A 21,801-nucleotide genomic window follows, 5' to 3' on the forward strand; every position below is an offset into this window, starting at 1 on the left:
CAAATCATTTGTACTTTGAACTGTTCGATGTCCCAAGTGCACGTTCGGCATGTTGCATTCAACCTTTGTTAACGAAGCACATATTTGCCTTATCCAACCGCCAATATCCAAATACTAAATGTATTGTGACCATGTACTTTTGTCCATGACATGTTCTTTAAAAGGAGGCCGAATTAAGATTCTATGCACCTGCTTCTTCAATCAAGTCTTCAAGTGCAGAAATGAAAATTAATCTTTGTGTTTCCTATATCGCTTCTGGTGGCAAGTGAGCCGTCTCCTGTGAAAGTCTGAGAATCATGCCCCAGATCTTGCTATTTAGCCTGAGGTTATGTGAACACACCACCATGAAGCAACTAGCAATAGAATAAAACATTTTGGAATTGAACTGACTCAAAACCTAGTGAAATGGTCTGAAAGGTAAGTCCATTCAAGGATGAGGTCATGTCAGAATGCCAAATTTCCTGTTCGGCTATAGTAAGAGCACTTGGTGAGCAAAAACATTGACTAGGTTTTTAGAAGTGTAATAATTTTATTTAAAATATATTCTCTAGTGCTTTACAAAAGGCGCCCATCAAAGCATAATTACTTGTGTATAGCTCAATCCGTTTCCTATCCACAGAAATAAACATAATAGCTTTAAGTAGGAGAAAGGGAAACACATCTCGCTAATTAATATCTTGAATGTTATGAGTTCATTCAGCAGCAGATATTCAGGACAGTAGAAAATAATGAAATGTGACCATGATAGATAAAGACTTGCATGATTCTAGAAAGAAATTCATTAAATGAGTCAGCTGGCAAATCATGGTCTATTTTCTTCCACAGTTTCCAGTTTGTGCTCAACCTGCAAAAGTAAAATGAAAAAAAAACCTGATGTGTAAATGTATGTAGCAAATTCTCAAACACTTCTTCAAAACACTGTGGCATTATGAGTTTTTGTTCATAATTAAAAACCTGTCTTCTTTGAATGCATGAAATGAAGAAAATAATTAAACCATTTGTAATCAAGGACTAATGAAAATAGATTTGAATGCTCATGTAATATCATTTGTTGCAAAACAAATACCCCTTTAAACATACAGAAAGTTGTGGTAAGATCAATGCAAGCAAATTCGTATTGTGGTTAAAGTGCCAGTTCTCAAACAAGCACTAGCAAAGCCAATCAGTCTGGCCTTTCACATAGCTACAGTATCTCAAGTAACTACTAGATGTCCTTCTCGAATCAGAGTGAAGTCTTTAACAAGACTGCAAACTTTGAAAACTTTACTAGATGACTATCAGGTCAATAGCAACTGCTTAACAAATCTGTCACAAAGTCACAATAAATCACGTTGTTACTAAATGTCCCAGTTGAGTAAGATGCAACTGCTTCAAATGTCCTTCACAAAGTTGAGGGAGTGGGGTTTCAACATAAAAATGTAGATATCCACATTTGATATTCTAATAAATTGCGCTTGATGACAATAGAGTGAGTACATACACCAATGTGTGTGAATCAATATTACAACTTTTAATAAATGTCTTAATTACTATGAAACAATTGCGAGCCAGCCTAGTATATATAGATACTAGCAGTCACGGGTTAAAGTCCCTACCACCGTATTGTGAGGAAACATTTTTTTTAGTGACACTGTCTTTATCTCCCAGTAAAATGCCCCACTACCTTATGCTACAGGCTCTCTTAGGAAGAAGCACAATGCAAGGCAATAGATAAAGATATTTGGTGAATGGATATATATATCCGTATCTTTGGATGAAGTCAATGCGGAGTGAATCGATATATATTACCTACTGGCGGTCGCCAGTAGGTAATTATAGTTAGGACCTAGTTTCCACAGGAAAACGCAACATTCTACTTGGAATAACTTTGGCGCCGGTGGATGAATCTTCAAGAATTTCTCCAAGAAAATGGCCTGCTCCGCTCCACTTCTTCCCTGAAAGTTTGGGGGTGAGTCGTCAAGCGGGGGCCGATAAAAAAGGGGGGTCCAAAAACATGTTTTCCCCATGCAATTTCCCATAGGACCTTTAGCCAGGGCTACAGCCCAAACGGCTGAACAGAATTACAACAAATTTGGCAAAAAGGTAGAGCTCGGTTCGCAGATTACCCTTTTTGTTAAATGGTGTAAATCCGTTCAGTAGTTCCGGAGAAAATTAAAAGTAAAATCATAGATATATCTAGAGATGACATACCGTACGCATACGGAAAGCGTACGGTAAAGCGGACCATTACGAGCATAAGCTGCATGCTTATTGGCTGTCAATTGTCTGTCAACACTCCAAAGCAGGAAGTGTTGGCAGCCATCTTGTGCCTCGGTTAGGCCTGCTCACTGGGTCACTCAAGGACCTACAAGGCCAAAAAAATATATATATATTTTTTAATTGCGTGGTACGTGTCGGTGCGCGTACCCCGTGGTTACAAAAAAAAAAACCTTGGTCTGAATTATTTTGTAATTAGCCCCTGGGGAGACCAAATCCCGGGGGCATAATAAACAAAAAGTGTGAGGGGGCCCAATCCACCGCACACTGACCCGGGGACCGCCACCCCCGGGGCTTTCTTACTCAGTATGCGGGGGGCTCATGGTCCCCCTGCAGCCCCTGGGACTGCCACCCCCGGGGCTTCGTTTTAAAAAAAAAAATGTGTGGGGGGCTGCCAGGAGGGGGGACTGCCCAGCCTCCCTCCTGGAGCCCTCGATGGCCCTGGGGACCGCCACCCCCCAGGGCTGGCTCCTGCAGTGTCCCGGAGTGCCCACCCCCGAGACACTGCTGTTTGCTTTGGTAGGGCACGAGCCTCACGGCTCCCACCCTACCACAGCAAACTGCTTTGATTTTTGAAAGAGAGAGCAGGATCAAAGCGTATTGCTTTTCGATGCCAGCTCCCGAAGGACGCGGGGAGCCTGCTGGGACCGTGGGGGCTTTGGGGCTCCCCCATGGTCCCCAATGTTATATTTCAGCCCCGGGGGATGGGGTCCCCGGGGATTATACAAAATTAATAATACCAGCTATTTTTGTTTTACGATAGATTTACCGTGCACGTACCATGCACGTACGTACGATGCAAAGTCTGTAAGTTGTCCCATGAGCATACACAACCAAGAAAAATAAAATTATTTTTAGATATTTATGAGGTGTATATGTTTACATGTTGGGTGGCTCTAAAAAGAGCCTTTGTGTTTATTGGGAGATTTTAGTACCTACAAGTAAGAACCGATGCAGAGTCTAAAGTTCAAGAGGAAGACTATGTTCCTCTCATCTGTAAAATGCAACCATCTCTCCTATAGATGCCATGCATATTGAAAAGCAGATTGCTATGGTAAATGGACCCACTTCTATAGTCTCGGAGAAACGCAGAAACAGATTAATTCACATGTTTCCTAGCTTTCTCAATCTGTGGACAAAATTGATTGGACCAGTTCCATTTTTGCCTTTGACATATATTAGAATAGACAAAGGTAGTTTGGGGGAAAAGTGACATCAGTTCTGTAAAGGTGTCCTTCATAAACATTTCCAGACCTACCCCAGTCAAAGTGCCTAGGTCATTGCAACAACAGTGCACAATTATGAGGTCAGGGTGTTGGAGATGTGTAAAGGATTTCAACAATGGCATCAGTTGGTGCCAATTTAATCCTCTCTGTCAAATCCATTTAATGTCTACATTTGGTAAACCTAGGTCTTTGTGAATTCCTTTCTGTTGTACTTACCTTTCACTCCCAAAAATATAGCTGTGTCCCACAATCCACACTTTAAGCATCTTGAAGAGAGGTCTGGATGCACTCAGATGGTTTCTGTAAATGAAAGGGCAGTTTGAAGATTTATTTTTTTCTAAAATGGTGGATAAGTGGACTTTTGAAAAAAGCAAAGAAGTGATTGGTTGTTTGAAATGTTATTAGCTATAAAACTAGGGTGCAATTTTCAGTTTTTTAAAAGCCTGTTATTTATTGGTTAAGAAAAAGTGATAGAAAAGAACATTACTTAAGATAAGCTGGTATATTGACAAGTCAAGCACACTTGCTGTTTTGATTTGCAACAATGTATGATGAACTTTTCACCTGTGTGCTCAGATAGGTGTTCTCTGAAGTGTTTCTATGGTAACTGGCAGAATGTGGAATGGGGAAAGGGTTGTAAGTTTTGTCAGGTGGAAAGGGTTCAAAAGTTCAAGTAATAGAAATGTGTGTTTCATTTTGATTTAATGTAGGAATAAATGTGATTTGTTATTTATTTGTATATGTGTGTAGATTGATTGTGTAGATTGACAGGAAATGTTTGCTGTTTGCTAGAGGATTTCCTGACTCCCTAGGGTTGCTTAGGTAGTTTTACAATGATCCCCAATGTCAAAATCTTTTTTCTTTTTTCTTGCTTAGGTACGTTTAAGGGACAACTTACAGACTCTGCACCGTACGTCGTACGTGCATGGTACGCGCACGGTAAATCTACCGTAAAAAAAAAATAGCCGGTATTACGCATTTTTTATAATCCCCGGGGACCCCATCCCCCGGGGTTTTACTGTATGTTTGTGGGGGACTTATGGCACCCCCGTAGCCCTGGGGACAGCCACCCCCGGGGATTAAAAAAAAAAATAATAATTAAAAACACGTGTGGGGAGCAAGTCCCCCCACACGCCCCGGGGACCGCCTCCTCCCCGGGGCTCTAATATGTAAAATAAGGGGGACCGTGACAGTCCCCCCAGCCCCGGGGACCACCACCCCCTGGGGCTTTTAACAGGTAGGAGGGGGGCCACACGGCCCCCCTCCTGGAGCCCTCGATGGCCCTGGGGACCTCCACCCCCCCCAGGGCCGGTTCCTGCAGTGTCCCAGGGTGTCCACCCCGGGACACTGCTGTTTGCTATGGTAGGGCGGGAGCCTAGCGGCTCCCACCCTACCACAGCAAACTGCTTTGATTTTTGAAAGAGAGAGCAGGAAACCTGCTCTCTCTTTCAAACATCAAAGCATATTGCCTTTCTGCATGGGGAGCAGCATGTTAGCTGCTCCCCAAGCAGAAAGGCAATGCCGGCTCCCAAAGGATGCAGGGAGCGGTCTGGGACCGTGGGGTCTTTGCAGCTCCCCCCCACGGTCCCCAACGTTATATTTCAGCGCCAGGTGATGGGGTCCCCGGGGATTATAAAAAATTTGTAATACCGGCTATTTATTTTTTTACGATAGAATTACCGTGCGCGTACCATGCACGTACGTACGACGTACGGTGCAAAGTCTAAGTAATCCCTTAAGCGTACACAACCAAGAAAAATAAAAATATTTTTAGATATTTATGAATTGTATGTGTTTAAATGTTGGGTGGCTCTAAAAAGAGCCCTTGTGTTTATTGGGAGATTTTGATACCTACAAGTAAGTACAGATGCAGAGTCTAAAGTTCAAGAGGAAGACTCTGTTCCCCTCATCTGTAAAATGTCACCATCTCTCCTATAGATGCCATGCATAATGAAACGCATATTGTTATGGTAAATGGTCCCCATTCTATAGTCTCGGAGAAACGCAGAAACAGATTTATTCACATGTTGCCTAGCTTTCTCAATCTGTGGACAAAATTGATTGTACCTGTTCCATTTTTGCTTTCGACATATATTAGAATAGACAAAGGTAGTTTGGGGGAAAAGTGACATCAGTTCTGTAAAGGTGTCCTTCATAAACATTTCCAGACCTACCCCAGTCAAAGTGCCAAGGTCATTGCCACCACAGTGCACAATTATGAGGTCAGGGTGTTGGAGATGCATAAAGGATTTCAATAATGGCATCAATTGGTGCCACTTTAACCCTCTCTGTCCAATCCATTTAATTTCTACATTTGGTAAACCTAGGTCTTTGTGAATTCCATTCTGTTGTGCATACCTTTCACTCCAAAAAATATAGCTGTGTCCCACAATCTACGCTCTAAGCATCTTGAAGACGGGTCTGGATGCACTCAGATGGTTTCTGTAAATGAAAGGGCAGTTCAAAGATTTTTTTTTCTAAAGTGGTGGATAAGTGGACTTTTGAAAAAAGCAAAGAAGTGGTTGGTTGTTTGAAATGTTATTAGCTATAAAACTAGGTGCAATTTTCTGTTTTTTAAAAGCCTGTTATTTATTGGTTAAGAAAAAGTGATAGAAAAGAACATTACTTAAGATAAGCTGGTATATTGACAAGTCAAGCACACTTGCTGTTTTGATTTGCAACAATGTATGATGAACTTTTCACCTGTGTGCTCAGTTAGGTGTTTTCTTAAGTGTTTCTATGGTAACTGGCAGAATGTGGAATGGGGAAAGGGTTGTAAGTTTTGTCAGGTGGAAAGGGTTCAAAAGTTCAAGTAATAGAAATGTGTGTTTCATTTTGATTTAATGTAGGAATAAATGTGATTTGTTATTTATTTGTATATGTGTGTAGATTGATTGTGTAGATTGACAGGAAATGTTTGCTGTTTGCTAGAGGATTTCCTGACTCCCTAGGGTTGCTTAGGTAGTTTTACAATGATCCCCAATGTCAAAATCTTTTTTCTTTTTTCTTGCTTAGGTACGTTTAAGGGACAACTTACAGACTCTGCACCGTACGTCGTACGTGCATGGTACGCGCACGGTAAATCTACCGTAAAAAAAAAAATAGCCGGTATTACGCATTTTTTATAATCCCCGGGGACCCCATCCCCCGGGGTTTTACTGTATGTTTGTGGGGGACTTATGGCACCCCCGTAGCCCCGGGGACCGCCACCCCCGGGGATTAAAAAAAATAATAATAATTAAAAACACGTGTGGGGAGCAAGTCCCCCCACACGCCCCGGGGACCGCCTCCTCCCCGGGGCTCTAATATGTAAAATAAGGGGGACCGTGACAGACCCCCCAGCCCCGGGGACCACCACCCCCTGGGGCTTTTAACAGGTAGGAGGGGGGCCACACGGCCCCCCTCCTGGAGCCCTCGATGGCCCTGGGGACCTCCACCCCCCCCAGGGCCGGTTCCTGCAGTGTCCCAGGGTGTCCACCCCGGGACACTGCTGTTTGCTATGGTAGGGCGGGAGCCTAGCGGCTCCCACCCTACCACAGCAAACTGCTTTGATTTTTGAAAGAGAGAGCAGGAAACCTGCTCTCTCTTTCAAACATCAAAGCATATTGCCTTTCTGCATGGGGAGCAGCATGTTAGCTGCTCCCCAAGCAGAAAGGCAATGCCGGCTCCCAAAGGATGCAGGGAGCGGTCTGGGACCGTGGGGTCTTTGCAGCTCCCCCCCCACGGTCCCCAACGTTATATTTCAGCGCCAGGTGATGGGGTCCCCGGGGATTATAAAAAATTTGTAATACCGGCTATTTATTTTTTTACGATAGAATTACCGTGCGCGTACCATGCACGTACGTACGACGTACGGTGCAAAGTCTAAGTAATCCCTTAAGCGTACACAACCAAGAAAAATAAAAATATTTTTAGATATTTATGAATTGTATGTGTTTAAATGTTGGGTGGCTCTAAAAAGAGCCCTTGTGTTTATTGGGAGATTTTGATACCTACAAGTAAGTACAGATGCAGAGTCTAAAGTTCAAGAGGAAGACTCTGTTCCCCTCATCTGTAAAATGTACACCATCTCTCCTATAGATGCCATGCATAATGAAGCGCAGATTGTTATGGTAAATGGTCCCCATTCTATAGTCTCGGAGAAACGCAGAAACAGATTTATTCACATGTTGCCTAGCTTTCTCAATCTGTGGACAAAATTGATTGTACCTGTTCCATTTTTGCCTTCGACATATATTAGAATAGACAAAGGTAGTTTGGGGGAAAAGTGACATCAGTTCTGTAAAGGTGTCCTTCATAAACATTTCCAGACCTACCCCAGTCAAAGTGCCAAGGTCATTGCCACCACAGTGCACAATTATGAGGTCAGGGTGTTGGAGATGCATAAAGGATTTCAATAATGGCATCAATTGGTGCCACTTTAACCCTCTCTGTCCAATCCATTTAATTTCTACATTTGGTAAACCTAGGTCTTTGTGAATTCCATTCTGTTGTGCATACCTTTCACTCCAAAAAATATAGCTGTGTCCCACAATCTACGCTCTAAGCATCTTGAAGACGGGTCTGGATGCACTCAGATGGTTTCTGTAAATGAAAGGGCAGTTCAAAGATTTTTTTTTCTAAAGTGGTGGATAAGTGGACTTTTGAAAAAAGCAAAGAAGTGGTTGGTTGTTTGAAATGTTATTAGCTATAAAACTAGGTGCAATTTTCTGTTTTTTAAAAGCCTGTTATTTATTGGTTAAGAAAAAGTGATAGAAAAGAACATTACTTAAGATAAGCTGGTATATTGAAAAGTCAAGCACACTCGCTGTTTTGATTTGCAACAAGGTATGATGAACTTTTCACCTGTGTGCTCAGTTAGGTGTTTTCTTAAGTGTTTCTATGATAACTGACCGAATGTGGAATGGGGGAAGGGTTGTAATTTTTGTCTGGTGGAAAGGGTTCAAAAGTTCAAGTAACAGAAATGTGTGTTTCATTTTGATTTAATGTGGGAAGAAATTTGATTTGTAATTTATTTGTATATGTGTGTAGATTGAGTGTGTAGATCGACAGGAAATGTTTGCTGTTTGCTATAGGATTTCCTGACGCCCTAGGGTTGCTAAGGTAGTTTCATAATGATCCCCAATGTCAAACCCTTTTTTTTTTCCTTGCTTAGGTACGTATATGTAAAATAGGGGGGTCCATGACGGACCCCCCAGCCCTGGGGACCACCACCCACGGGGCTTTTAACAGGCGGGAGGGGGGGCCGCGCGGCCCCACTCCTGGAGCCCTCGATGGCCCTGGGGACCACCACCCCCCAGGGCCAGCTCCTGCAGTGTCCCGGGGTGCCCACCCCCGGGACACTGCTGTTTGCTATGGTAGGGCGGGAGCCTCGCGGCTCCTACCCTACCACAGCAAACTGCTTTGATTTTTGAAAGAGAGAGCAGGAAACCTGCTCTCTCTTTCAAACATCAAAGCATATTGCTTTTCAGCATGGGGAGCTTCTCACCAAGCAGAAAGGCAATGCCGGCTCCCGAAGGACGCTGGGAGCCGGCTGGGACCGTGGGGGCTTTAGGGCTCCCCCCACGGTCCCCAATGTTATATTTCAGCCCCGGGGGATGGGGTCCTCGGGGATTATAAAAAACTAGTAATGGAGTTTATATTTTTTTTTACGATAGATTTACCGTGCGCATACCATGCTCGAACGTACGACGTACGGTGCAAAGTCTGTAAGTCGTTCAGTAAGCGTACCTAAGCAAGAAAAAAAGCAATAAAAAAAATATATTTTACAGATACCTATGAAGTTTATGTGTTGGTTGGTTCTAATGAAGCCTTTTCTCTTTATTAGTACTTATAAGTAAGTACTTATGCATAGTCTAAAGTTATTGAGGAGCAGTGTTTTATAGTGTGCTGAACTTTTGACCTCTGTTGACAGTTGACTTTTGCATGATCTGTTGGGGGAAGGGTGGAAAGTTATGTCAGTTGGAAAGGTTTGAAATGTTGAACCAATAGAAATGTGTGTTTGGTTTTGAATTATTGTGTCAACTTTGATTTGGTATTAATGTGTATATATGTGTAAATTGAGAGGGAAAATGTGCCATTTCTTGGTTCTGCTGCAAGCATTGAAGCAGAGAGATTCTGTGTAAGACTATCTGCTGTGTGAGTGGCATTCGTCTTAATCTACCAATCAGTTTGAAAGGTGAGTTGATAACTTGTAAGGTACTGTATGTGGTGCATGTTATTCTTAGTAAAAGTAATGTGTTTATCCTTGTAAAGTCTGTAGAATCAAATTCTGAGTTTGTTTGCATTTGGATAACTGTTGTGATAAAAATCATTTGGTAAGTTAATGTGTTTAGTTTGTCACCTTTGTGCAATAAAGTGCAGTACTTAAAAATGTAGAATGTGTGCAGTCACTTTTTTAGTTGTAGAATACTTAATAGTGTTGCTTGTTTAGAAATAGGCGTGTGTTCTAAATCTACAATTTTGTAGTCCGTATACATATTTGGGCAGATTTACAAGCCCTTTGGGCCTCTTTCTTGTTCTATTGTGTCTCAGTTTTTGGATGTAATGTTGGCAAAAAAATAATGCAGCAAATTGGAAATGTATTTGCAAAATGAGTCAGGATTGTCCACTGAAATGTAGTGGTCATATACATGGAATGTGTTCAGTCACTTAAACGTTTTAGTGTGGTAAATGTGTTTTGGTCAAATGTATGGTTTACATTTTTTGTCTAGAATCACACTGAGCGTCTGTGTAAATTAAGGAATTATACTTGCACCTTTTTCCATAATCTCCGCAGACTCTCCTCACAGTCTACCTCTCTCTGCTTATACTGTCCCCTCTCTTCTGATATTTCCCCTCTTTCTTTATTATCACTTGTCTTTCTTCATAGTGCTGCTTGTTCTCATAGTCCCTTCTGTCCTCTTAGTCCCTCTCTGTCCTCATTGTCTCCTCTGTCTCCTAATAGTCCCCCTTTTTTTATACTCCCTCCTCTGTCTACCTAATCCCTAGGATATAGTAGCAAATATTAATATGCATGGTGTCATTTTTTTTGTCTAATATCACACTGTGTCTTTGTGTATATTAAGGAATTATATTTGCCCCTTTTTTATATTTTCTACACTCTCTTATCATACTCCCTCTTCTATCCTCTTACTCCTTCCTCTCTGTTTATACTACTTCCTTTTTCCTATATTTTCCTCTCTCCTTATACTTCTCTTTTCTCTTCATATTTGCCTGTCTTTTTGCAAACTTCCCCTACTCTTCATAATCTCTCCTGTCTTAATATTCATCCCTATCATCATAGTTTTTACTGTCTCCTCATATTACACTCTCTCTCTCCTTATACACTCAGTCTTCTCTTATATTTATTTTCTTCTCCATATTTTTGTCTCTCTCTCTTTATATTCATTCTTCTTTTCTCATATATACTCTTTTTTCCTTATATTCTCCCTTTCTTCTTATTCTCGCTCTTCTTTGCACATACTTCACATTCTTTTCCCTTTATTTTTGTTTTTCTTCTCATACTCTCCTCTCACACTTCTCCTCTTTTCTTATACTCCCGACTCTGTCCTGATATTCTTCTCTTTTCTTATTGTCATATTCCTCTCATCATTCTCACCCTTGTCCTTATACTCCCTCCTGTTTTCATATTTTCCTCTCTTTTCTCTTATTTTTTCCTGTCTGCTCATACTATTCCCTTTTACTTATATTCCCTTTTGTCCTATACTCCTTCTCTTTGTGTTCGTCTTCTCCTGTCTCTTTTCATATTCTTTTTCTGTTTTCATTTTGTCTTGTCTCTCTTTATACTTCCCGTTTCTGTTCATATTGCCTGTTCTTTTCTCATACTCCTTCTTGACTCCCTGTGTATACTTTGCAGGACTTTCCTCATACTTCCTGTCTTTTCATACTGACCTCTCTCTTTATATTTGTTTGCCTTGTCATACTCTTCCCTCTTTTGTCATACTCTTTTCACTCTTCATAATCTACCATCTGTTTATACTCCTTCCTTTCTCCTCATAGTGTATCCTCTGTTTTTGTAACCCCCTTTTTCTTCTTATGCACCACTTTTTCTCACATTATCCCTGCTCTCTTCTGGTACTCTTCTGTCTCTTGTTATATTCACCCCTCTTTCCTTATATATATTTTTTTGTCCCTATACTAGTGCCTGTTTCCACATATTCCTTGTTTTCTGTATATAGTCCTTGTCTCTCTTATTATACTGCTCCCCTGTCTCCTCACAGTCTGTCTCTTCTTATACTCTCCCTTCTCTCATCATACTGCCACCTTTCTCCTCATACTCCTTATCTCCTCATACTTTTCAGTCTTTTCATAGGGTCTTTATCCCCTTATACTGCAGTGTCTCCTAATATTCTTTTTTCTATTTAGATTTCTCATTGTTTCATAGTCCTCTTTCTCTTGTTGTAACTCCTTCTCTTCTCATACTCCCACATTTGTTGTGATAATCTCCCCCTCTTCTTATAAGTAATATAATAGTGTATTTCATATATTTATAATTCTAAAGTGACATATATTTTTCATAATAGATTCTTTTGATCAACACAGAAAAAAGTCATCATGCCTAAAAAAACTGAAAAGAGGAAAGAACGAAAGAAAGCAGTTTATTTAAAGAGAAGTCATCTACAAGATTTACCTGAACAACAATGTGTTAATAAAAAGAAAAAAAGTCCTGGTAAGAAAACTAAGACTTTTCTGCGAAAATTGTTAAACACTAAGAGTAGTGTGTACAAAGACAAAAATAGTATTACTGTATCTGCAACTAAGAGGAAAGAGAAGTACCATGGAATATCATCTTCTAAAAAAACTGTGTATAGCAAAAGGAGGAAAAACCAATATAAGGAAATAAGGAAGAAGATGTTCTATAATAGAGTACTGTCTAATTTAACTAAGGTAGTAAATTGTAAAAAAAAAAACAATTTTATATGAAAAAGAAATGTATTGAAAAAGTAGTTGAGAAAGCTTTTGAATTTAAAAAAAGACTGTTTGTTTTAGTCATCAATAGAATTTGATCACTAGATAACCCAATCCATTTAATGAAGGCCAAAAGTAAGTGGAGAAGAGTAATTAACAGAAGTAATTTTTCTGAGGGTTTTTTGGGTGAATGGAAACATAGTTCAAGTTCTGAGCCTTTTTTTAATGAAGAGAGTTATCATCAGAGTAATGATTTGTTGCATGTAGTTGACACTACTGGTCGTGCTTATGAGGTTAAAAATTGTTGTCCTATTGAGAAAGAGAAAATTGTTCCTAGAAATGTAGAAGAGGTGTTAGCTGATGAAGTTTTAGGGAGACGTCCTAAAGGTCCAGTGTACACTTGGTATTGCACTAGTATCTGTTGTGTATGGCAAGAATCTATTAATTTTTTTCGCAATTTCTTACGTAACTATACTAAGAAAAGTGTTAAACAAAAGATTAAGATGTTGCAAGGATTAGACCCTTGCAGAGTGAGAGAAAATACTGGTTTACAAGGTCATACTCTGGCTTGTCTTTCTAAAAAAGTATGTTGGAGTATTTTTCATCATTTCAGGATGTTAGCAGTACAGCATACTGAAGGTTGCATTATGCAAAAAGTCCTGCACTAATGTTAAAAAAGTTGAACAGTGCTCTTTTGCATGGATCTGTATCAGATGTAACGAACGTGTGTGATGAAATTCCGGTTAGCTACTTTGGTCCTGAAGAAGACAGTGCAGAAATAGATACGTTAATAGAAGGAAATGTAGAAGAGAATGTACAACATTGTAGTACAGAAATATTTGAGCAAGAAATTTCAAAGTTCAAGGTAATTTCAGGTGAAACACCAAATTATTCTTGTATTTGTTGTCGACGTACTCATTATAAAAATCAGACCAGGACTGTTGATCTGTATTTAAAATTTGAAAAGGAAAATAATAATGAGTGAATGGAATTTGCAACTTATTTGTCGGTAGAGAATTGTTTTGATTTGGGTTCTGATCAGCTTATTTGTAAATATTGTTATAACAAATTTGACGAGAACAAAATGCCTGCTGGAGCTGTGCATAATAATCTTGAGTTGTTAAATATTCCTTCTGGACTGATAGATTTAAATACTTATGACTCTATTCTTATTCAATGTGTGCATCCTTTTCAGGCTATTGTTCATATGGAGCCTAAGACAGGGAAATTGCCTCCTTCAGATTTTACAGAGGATTAAAGGGAAGAGTTGTATATTTTCCTCTAGATTTAAAGAAAAATATTGAAACAGTTGGAGTAGAAAATGTAGAAGATGAACCTTTAGTTATTCTTGTTAATGGCGATCCTACTAAGAGTAAGAAAATATGGCAGGAATTAGTGGATATTAGGAAAGTGAAAAAGGCAACGTTTATATCTGGTAAAAAATAATCCTTATTATAAAAATGTGTTTCTGAGAGAAGAAGAAATAACTGTAGAAGAAGATAGTGATGTGCCATCTGGACAAATTGAAAAAGTGGATGTGTCCAGAACTGAAGAAAAACTGTAGATTTATTCCAAATGAAAGAAGCAAAGGGAAGTCCCATTAGTGTATGGGAAAAAAGCTTGGAAGCTCGTTATTTCCCTCAATTGTTTCCCACAGGAAAAGGAGGACGATATGATGACCAACCTGTGCAGATTCCTGCATCTGAATACCGGACATCAAGATTGTATGCAGAGGATCCAAGATTTCGACAATGTATTCCGTATTTGTTTCATCTTTTGTTTGAGAGTGATTTGTCTGGACTTTCTTATGCAGTAAACCATATATTGAAAACAGGTGTACATCTGCAAAATGTTTCGGCAAAGGAATTCATGGATAAAGTACACCAGAAAGATAATGTTTTGGAATCTCAGCTAATTAATCTCATGGCATATCAGTGTGGTACTAATGAGTACTGGTACCGTCGTCATGGAGAACTTAAATGTAAGCTAAGTAACTTAGGAACTCCTACATGGTTCCTTACTCAAAGCTGTGCTGAATATGCTTGGGATGATTTACTTCAATTTCTTCGAGAGGCAAATCCAAATATAGTAAATATTGAATACCAGACACCTGGAGAATTGTGCTCTTTGGATCCAGTTAATGTATGCAGATATTTCAATCATAGATTTGAAGCTATGATGTCTTTTATCGCCAATAAAAAAAATCCTCCTCTTGGAGAGGTTCTGGACTTCTTTTGGAGAAAGGAGTATCAAGCAAGAGATGCTCCTCACATACATATGCTGATATGGATCAAAGATGCTCCCAAATTTGGAACAGACTCAGATGATACTACGTTGTCTTTCATTGAAGAATATGCTACATGTGATGTACCCAAAAGTACACAAGATAAGGACTTAAGACAAGTCTTACGATTCCAAAGCCATCGTTGTGGAATATACTGTAGTCGAAAGTACAAATCTAAGGACAAATTCTACACCAAATGCCGTTTTGCATTTCCATAACCTGTAATATCGAAAGGAAGAGTGAACAGTTTTATGTCATCTTTGCGACATACTATCACAACAAAATCTCAAAAAAATACCTACAACTTAAGAAGAAATGAAGAATCAAAATATATAAATGACTATAACCCAGTCATTTTGTCCATGTGGAATGCTAATATGGATATTCAATATATTGCGGACAATTCCATTACTGTTGCTCGATATGTAACATCGTACATAACAAAATCAGAAAAGACAGAATTGAAGGAAATGTGGGAAGAGATTTCCCACGTGAAGAGTCTAAGTAAGAAATGATATACTTACAGTTTGAAGAGGTTATCTCATCGAGAAATTGGAGCATATGAATGCTCAGATCGCTTATCATCTGCAAGTCTATACTCCAAATTTAGAAGAATCATTTGGGTGAGTCTAGGTCTTGTTGCTACTCGAAACCGAGTACTTAAATCTGTACAAGGAATTGAATATTTAGCTGACAAAGAGCCAGAAAGTACAGAGATTGTGAAAACAAATATGTTGGATACATATTATCCAAATAGAAGTCATCATCTTGAGAATGTTTGTCTCTATGAAGTTCTGCAAAACTATATTTTTAAATGGAATATTACAGAAAACATCAATAAATGGTATATATGCCGTGATTGGTTCTGAAGGATTTTTGGTGAAACAAAGAAAAGGACATTTGATTAATCACCGTAAACTGAGTTGCGAAACACCTGACAAAAGGGAATTTTACTACTTCGCTCTTTTGCAACTTTTCAAGCCATGGCGTTCAGATTTGGAATTACTTGGAGATTTCGAGAGCTATGAAGATTCCTTCAATGCAAGTAAAGATACTAAAGAATGTTCTGTTTTTTGCTAATTATGTGAAGATGTTGAACGACGAAATTGAGCAAGAAGCTACAATTGCAGCTGAGATTGCTACAGACAGTTTTCAAGACAGTCAAACTCTGCTCCGTTGAGTCAGGACCCACTATGAGAACAATTGTTCAAAATGAAGCAGCAACTGCTATGGAAGAGGTGGAAACAGTAATGTATCAGGCTCAAGGAGATTTATCAAACTTAGGAAACTTGGAAGAACAACTAAATGTTGAGCAGAAACAAATATATGAGCAAGTGAGAGAACAGATTCACCATGGATTACTGCATGAGAAGAAAGAGTGCTCTTGCTCATCATTTGAACCTATCCGAATGTACATGAGTGGACAAGCTGGAACAGGGAAAAGTTTTTTAATGAAAGTAATCACAACCTTTCTACAGAAAACAACTGATTCCCATTTGTCTTGTGTTGTCACTGCTCCAACTGGATTAGCAGCCCACAATATTAAAGGAATTACTTTACATCGTTTATTAATGCTACCAGTAGAACATGAAAACAAATTGGAGCACCACAAGCTATCTGGAGAAGCTTGTTGTGAAGTTTCAAGAGTCTTGAGGAAAATGAAACTTCTGATTATTGATGAGATAAGCATGGTATCAAACTTAATGTTTGTCTTTGTGCATTTAAGAATGCAGCAAATTCTTAAAACAGAGTATGAGGTATTATTTGGAGGAAAACACGTCATAGTTTTTGGAGATCTACTACAACTTACTCCTGTGAAAGGACAACCAGTGTTTAAAACACTGGCACATGAAGATACCAGAAAGTCTATGGGGAGTATTGGAAACGTTAACATTTGGCCATTTTTTCAATATAAGGAACTTATTACAAATATGCGTCAGGTAAATGATGCAGATTATGGAAATATTCTTCAAGACAGAACATGGCAAACAAGCTTTACAGAGACGATTACTTCCCAATTTGTTTCCAAATGAAAATATTGTTCCTGAGGAAATATATATAATTGCAGAAAACAAATCTGTAATCTTCTTAATGCCAACACTGCGTGAATGTTCTTTATTAAATGAAGAAATTTTAAAGTTGGAAAATTAAGAAATTATGAAATTGGAAGCTATTGATAAAATAGAACATGAAGGAATGACCATTATTTTAACTGAAAAGTTGAATAGGAAATTGGATTCTTTAGAGAAATCAATAAGTAAAACTGCTGGTTTAGAAAAGAATTTGTATGTATGTGTAAACTGTAGAGTAATTTTATGTCGTAATTTGCATGTGGAAAAAGGTTTAGTAAATGGAGCAATGGGTAAAATTGTTGATTTCGTTAATTATGTTAATAGAGATGGGATTGAATTTTTGAAAATCAAATTTGATGAAATTGCTGATGTACAACAATTTAGTTGTTCAACTCGGTTTTTTGCTTGTAAAAGATTTGTATGCACGCAGAAAACAGTTTCCTATTTGATTGGCATATGCGGTGACTATTCATAAATCTCAAGGTTTAAGTGTAGATAATGCTTTAGTGAATATTGGAAGTACCGTGTTTAAAGAGGGTATGGCATTTGTTGCTTTGTCTCGAGTGAGAACTTTATCTGGATTGTACTTGATTGACTTTGATGAGACAAAGGTTAGTACAGATGCAAATTGTGTGAAAGAGTATAATAGGTTTGAGAATATCTGTGGTGAAACTGTAGAGAAAGGAAAAAAACAAGATGCAGTTGCGCCAGCAAGCAAAAAGAAAAAGGACAGTGTTGAAGAGAATGTTGGTTATCAGTTTGAAAATAGTTGTGGTGTCAACTGCTATGCTAATGAGCTGTTAATGGTTTTTTTCTTGAAAGTTTGCAACAGCAAATTGTTGAAAAGCAGGATGAAAGATTCTGTTCATTGTTGTATTCTGTTTATGAGAAATGTAGTAGTGATAAAAGTAAAATACAAAGCGTTTCTGATATTCGAAATGTTTTGGACATATATTCTGGTTTTACTCAATTTACACAGAATATTCAGCAAGATTGTCAGTAATTTTTAATGTTAATGCTTGGTGTATTGGAAGATGAAGGTATAGATATTCAAAACCTTTTTGGCTTTTCTTATCAATGGCAACACGACTGAGAAAATTGTTTGTTTACATGTACCACTAACAAACACTAAAAGATTCATATATTTGACTTTACCAGACTGTGAATCAGTGTCTTTTAACAATCTAATTAGAGGAGCAAGTCAAAACATGGAGTGTAGCCAATGTAAATCAGAAATGTCATCAACATTATTTTTACAAAGATATGGACAGTATGTAATTTTAATGCTGCAACGTTGTAGAGCTGATGGAAGAAAATTGGAAACTTTAATTAAAAATGTTGTAGCTACTCAAGTATCAAGATCAGGAAGAACTTTTGTAGCTGTTGCAATTATTTTTCATGATGGACCTTCCACAACATCTGGACATTACACTGTTTATTTAAAATGTCTGAAAGGTTGGATACATTGTAATGATAGTGAATTTGTTTTTAAGCAAAGTTTGCCTAAAGAGTTACCAAATTCTTACGTAATATTTTTAAAGCCAAAATTTTAAGAACAAAATGTGGCCTTTCGGGATTACTGCTGTTAAGGTAGATTCGTCTGGTGTTGTAGAGTATTTTGTAAGTGAGGGTGAGGAGCTTGAAGGTGATCCTCTTATTGATGTTGATGCAGTGTAGGTGTATCAGGTCATGGGTGAAGTGGCTGCAGCAGGGGACATAGAAAATCAATCAGGTGGAGGTGTTTTGGATTTGTTGTATTCGTTGTAGGTGTTTGGCTGGAATTCTTGTGTAGAGTGTGTTGCCACAGTGTAGTCTGCTGCTAATGAGGGCCTGTGTTACTGTTGTTCTTGTTTTGGTTAGGATCTACTTGTAAATGTTGCTGAGCATGTGGAGGGTGTTACAGCAGTATGATGAAATGCTGTAGACTTGTTTACATATGTAGAGGGAGGAGTTGAGGATGAATTGTGTGTTGTGTACATGGTCAATAGGTGTTGGTACTGTTCACAGTGTAGTTGGCCAGCAGGAGTCATCTGAAGCTGACAGGGTGGGTCTGAGGATGAGTACCTTCATATTGTGCGAGTTCAGTTTAGAGAGCTGCTCCTTATCTAGTTGGTGACATCCTTACTTGCGTCGTGGAGGTTGTTTTTGTTGTATGTGTCTCCTTGATGAGGAAGAGGATTAGCTGGGTGTCGTCGGCGTAGGAGATGATGTTGAGATTGTGATGGTGGGCCACTTGTGTGAGGGTGGCCATGGAGATGTTGAATAGCGTCGGGCTGAGGGATGAGCACTGGGGGACGGTGCAAATGATGTCAGTGGTTTTGGATCAGAAGGCTGGGAGGCAGATGCTCAGGGTTACTATTGAACAACTTTAAAACTAAAAATTTCACACATACTATTTGGCCATGGGGAAAAGTATGTGAAACCATTAAGGACTTTTTGTTTTAAATTTTGTTAGCATATATTTGTAAGTAACATTATTTATAATGGAAGAAAATGAATGATAGTGTTTTGTTATTTTAAGATTGTTTGACACACCACATAGTTACGTAAGGAATTGGTCCTAATATGGAGTACATAAGTATGTAAAGATGGTTTGTATCTTTTAAACACATTTGAAGAAAGTAAAAAAAATATACACTGAGTGTACCTGTATTCTTTGCATTTTACAACAACACATCTGCTACTTTGGAACTGGAAAAGTGAATAGATATATTGTACTTTTTTTAGTACTGTATTTTATTATAAAAGCCTTATTTTTTCCTATAGTGATAAGGAGTGACTGGTTTGAAAATGTAAGAAAATGTTATAACTAAAAATTCATATAAGCAATTTTATTGATATAATCTAAAAGTGGTTGAGAATGGTATTTGTATAATATTTTTTAAAGGGCAAAATAATTGATAAAGCTAGTTTTGTATTATGTAATAGGAAAAACGATAAAATGTGTTTATGTTTTTCTACAAGGAACAACAACATAAAAAAATTTCACTATGGAAGAAGAACAGAACTATATAGAAGACAGTTTTGAAATTTCTAACACTGTCATAGAGGAGGTAAATAAACCTTTCATGGGTAGTGAGAATGAAGATGAAAATATTGCTGCAGATCTCGGCTGCGATTTTTTAGATGAAACATTGGATGATGATTATGTGCAAGCATTAGAGGACATCGAGTTTCATGATATGACTTTTGAAATTGATAATCAAGAAAATGAAATATCAGATGAGATCATGTTAGAAGCTCTATTAAATTATGAAATGTTACAAGAATAAATTTATGATCAAAAATAAAAAATAGTTTGAGAGACTCTTCTTGCAGAACTGTATTAATTCAGCTAGTATCCAAGTATGCATGGTGCAAAGTGGGCCATAGGGCTTGGACTGCTTCAAACCTCTATAGATTATGTATGCACTCTTCTATGCACCAGCAAACTTGTGTTTAATAGCTTTTATTTCCAGGTCTATATCCTTTGACTTCCAGCAAAGTCTCTGTGATTGCTGATTCCGTATTCTACTGAGCTATTCAGCAGAATGTCCTTATCTATGCACTGTGCTAAAAATGAACCTATTTTAAATTCAGTCAGGCACTCTCCTTGCAGAACTGTAATTATCCAGTCAGTACCCAAATATTCATGGAGGAAAGTAGGCCTAAGGCCATGGACTGCTTTAAACCTGTATAGACTATGCATGCAGTCTTCTATGTACCTACAAACTAGTCCTTTATACATTGAATTCCCCAGTCTGTATTATTAGACTTTATGCAATCACTCTCACTCTACTGTTTCAGTATTGTAGTGAGCCATTCAGCAGTATTTCATTATGTATGTACTGTGGTAAAACTGAAGCTGTTATACATTGAGGGAGAGATTGGCTTTGCGGAACCGTAATTATCCACTCAGTATCTAAGTTTTCATAAATTAAAATAGGGCTTAGGTCACAGACTGCTTTAAACTCCTATAGACTTTACATGCAGTCTTTTATGCACTGGTAATCTTGTCTTTTATTCCTTCAATGTCCCAGTCTGTATCCTTACACTTCCAGCAAACACTATCACACTACTGTTTCAGTATTGTACTGAGCCATATTGCAATATATGCTTGTCTATACACTTTACAAAAAGTGAAGCAGTTATACATTCAGCTCTACACTCTCCTTGGAGAAGTGTATTCATTCTGCCACTACCCAAGTAGTCATGCAGCAAAGTAGGCCTATGGGTATGGACTGCTTCAAACACCTATCTATAGTAAATGCACTTTTCTAAACGTCTGCAAACTTGGCTTTTAAACGTTGAATTGCCTAGTTTGTATCCTGACACTTCCTGCAAACATTCCGCTACTGCTATTTTAGTATTGTAGTGAGTCATACAGCAGTATATTCTTATGTATTCACTGTTCAAAAAGTGAAGGTGCTAAATATTCAGCTACACAATTTCCTTGTTGAAGTGTAAGCATTCAGTCGGTTCCCAAGTAGTCATGCACCAAAGTAGGCCTTAGGGCATGGACTGCTTCAAATCCCTAGACTATGCATCCACTGTTCTATACACCGGCAAACTTGCCTTTTATACCTTCAATTCCCCAGTCTGTATTGTTACACTTTCACCAAACAGTCTAACACTACTGTTTCAATGTTATAGTGAACCATACAGCAGTATGTGCTTATCTATACACTGTTCTAAAAGTAAAGCTGCTAAACATTCAGCCAGACACTCTATTTGCAGAATTGTAATCATTCAAGGCCTCATTTATGAGGCCACTTGCGCCATTGGAACGTCACTTTTTGTGATGTTCTGAGGCACAGCTGCCTGCGTGATATTTATCAGGCAGCACTAAGCCACTTTTTTGGGCGTACTGCTGCCTGATAAATATCAGCCCCTTTAACTCAGTGTTCTGCGTTAAAGGGGCATGCAATGGATGTTGCTGGGGGCGTTCCCAGCAACACCTATATACTTTTGACACTGCCCCAGATTTAAGAGAAATTGTAAATCTGAGGCAGTGCCAAAAGCTTACGCCTCCCCAGGGGAGGCATAAGGAAGGCGCAATGGGGAAAAATAGTTT

General features: G+C 38.6%; 1 protein-coding gene across 1 annotated transcript in view; it reads right to left on the reverse strand.

Annotated features, from left to right (window-relative positions):
• Positions 1 to 524: 524 nt before the first annotated feature.
• SYCP2L (synaptonemal complex protein 2 like) overlaps positions 525 to 21,801 on the reverse strand; it is a 1,302,345-nt gene continuing 1,281,068 nt past the window's right edge. The window contains exon 39 of the mRNA XM_078685781.1: positions 525 to 844. Within this exon, the coding sequence (XP_078541907.1) occupies positions 803 to 844 (42 nt within the window). The 3' untranslated portion in view covers positions 525 to 802. The remainder of the gene's footprint in view (positions 845 to 21,801) is intronic.

This window comes from Lissotriton helveticus, chromosome 4_1 (assembly GCF_964261635.1).
Source record: "Lissotriton helveticus chromosome 4_1, aLisHel1.1, whole genome shotgun sequence".
Classification (NCBI taxonomy): Eukaryota; Metazoa; Chordata; class Amphibia; order Caudata; family Salamandridae; genus Lissotriton; species Lissotriton helveticus.